Raw genomic sequence first — 1,237 nt, 5'->3', positions numbered from 1 at the left:
AACCTGTTTCTTTGAAGAAAAGAATGTTTCCAATACGTTTTGTATCTTTAAATGAATCACATCAATTTCTTCTTCTAACTTTTTTAATCGTTGATCTTTTTGTGAAAGTGTTGTTTCTACTACATCATGTTCTAACAACTACAAATAATGAAACTCAAATGAAGTAACGAATTTTATAAAATTAAAATAAACAAATGGTAATTGTGATTATACTAAATATACTAACTGCTTCATCTATTTTCTCTTGTAATTTTTTTATGGATGAATCTACATCGTAAAATTGGTTTTTCAACTTTTCAAGATCTTTTGTGATACAGCATCCCTTAAATTAGTTACATGTTACTAATTTATTGATAATATTTAATACTATCTTATTCAATAGCACATTTTAAAATTTTACTTGAATTATTTGTAAACTGCTCGATGTTTGTTCTATTTCTTCCATTACTGAACATAGCAGATCATTACAAACACACATCTCTGTACAGCCAGATGCAATATTTTCCTAAAATTCAGATAAAATAATTATAAAATTATGATAATATTATTGGTCAAATTAAATTAATAGTCAATTAAAATTTAAATAGAAAAATTAAATTTAACCTGTACATTATGCTGCATTTCAGTAATGCGAGCTAATAATCTAGATTGAGCATGATTTATTTCATTTTTTATATTTTTTAATTTATTACTTCCTAAAGCAATTCTTTCATTGTGCCTTATTTTTTCTTCTTCCTATAATAAAAACATTTATTCGTTAGAAAACAATAATATTAAACATACATAATTAAATGTAATAACTCTTACTAGCAAATGCAGTTTATTAATTGTTTCAGCTATTTTTTCTTGACATTTTATTAGCTGATTTTGCACATTCATCACTTCTTTATTTAAATCAATGTACTGTAAACATTTTATATCATTAAGTAAAATGGTATTAACTTGCTTTAACGAATTACTAACTACTAACTCTTGCTTAATGATATGGTATTAATGAACTATAAACTTGCCTTTTGATGCCTATGTTTAAAGGAAGAAATAATTACATTTGTTTCATCTTTGATATCTTCCATAGTAATTTGTGCTTCTACAGCACATGCTCTAGATACATCCATTAATTTAAATTGATGATTAATGTCTGTACATGGCTGAAAGCATAATTATTTTCTGTTCATTAATTTCATAATTTGTTACAATTTATTGTTTTATAAGTATTTAATATTTATATTAAACATTT

At 23.8% G+C, this 1,237-nt stretch overlaps 1 protein-coding gene across 1 annotated transcript in view; it reads right to left on the bottom strand.

The window, feature by feature from the left end:
• LOC108578140 (intracellular protein transport protein USO1-like) overlaps positions 1-1,237 on the bottom strand; it is a 14,719-nt gene that overhangs the window by 8,599 nt on the left and 4,883 nt on the right. Inside the window, 6 exon segments of the mRNA XM_017941406.1 lie at positions 4-138; positions 227-322; positions 386-505; positions 610-735; positions 808-903; positions 1,011-1,148. Coding sequence (XP_017796895.1) covers positions 4-138; positions 227-322; positions 386-505; positions 610-735; positions 808-903; positions 1,011-1,148 — 711 coding nt within the window.

This window comes from Habropoda laboriosa, unplaced genomic scaffold (genome assembly GCF_001263275.1).
Source record: "Habropoda laboriosa isolate 0110345459 unplaced genomic scaffold, ASM126327v1 scaffold1329, whole genome shotgun sequence".
NCBI classification, from domain to species: Eukaryota; Metazoa; Arthropoda; class Insecta; order Hymenoptera; family Apidae; genus Habropoda; species Habropoda laboriosa.
The sequence above is the reverse complement of the archived record's forward strand: the minus strand, read 5'-3'. Positions and strand labels throughout refer to the sequence as shown.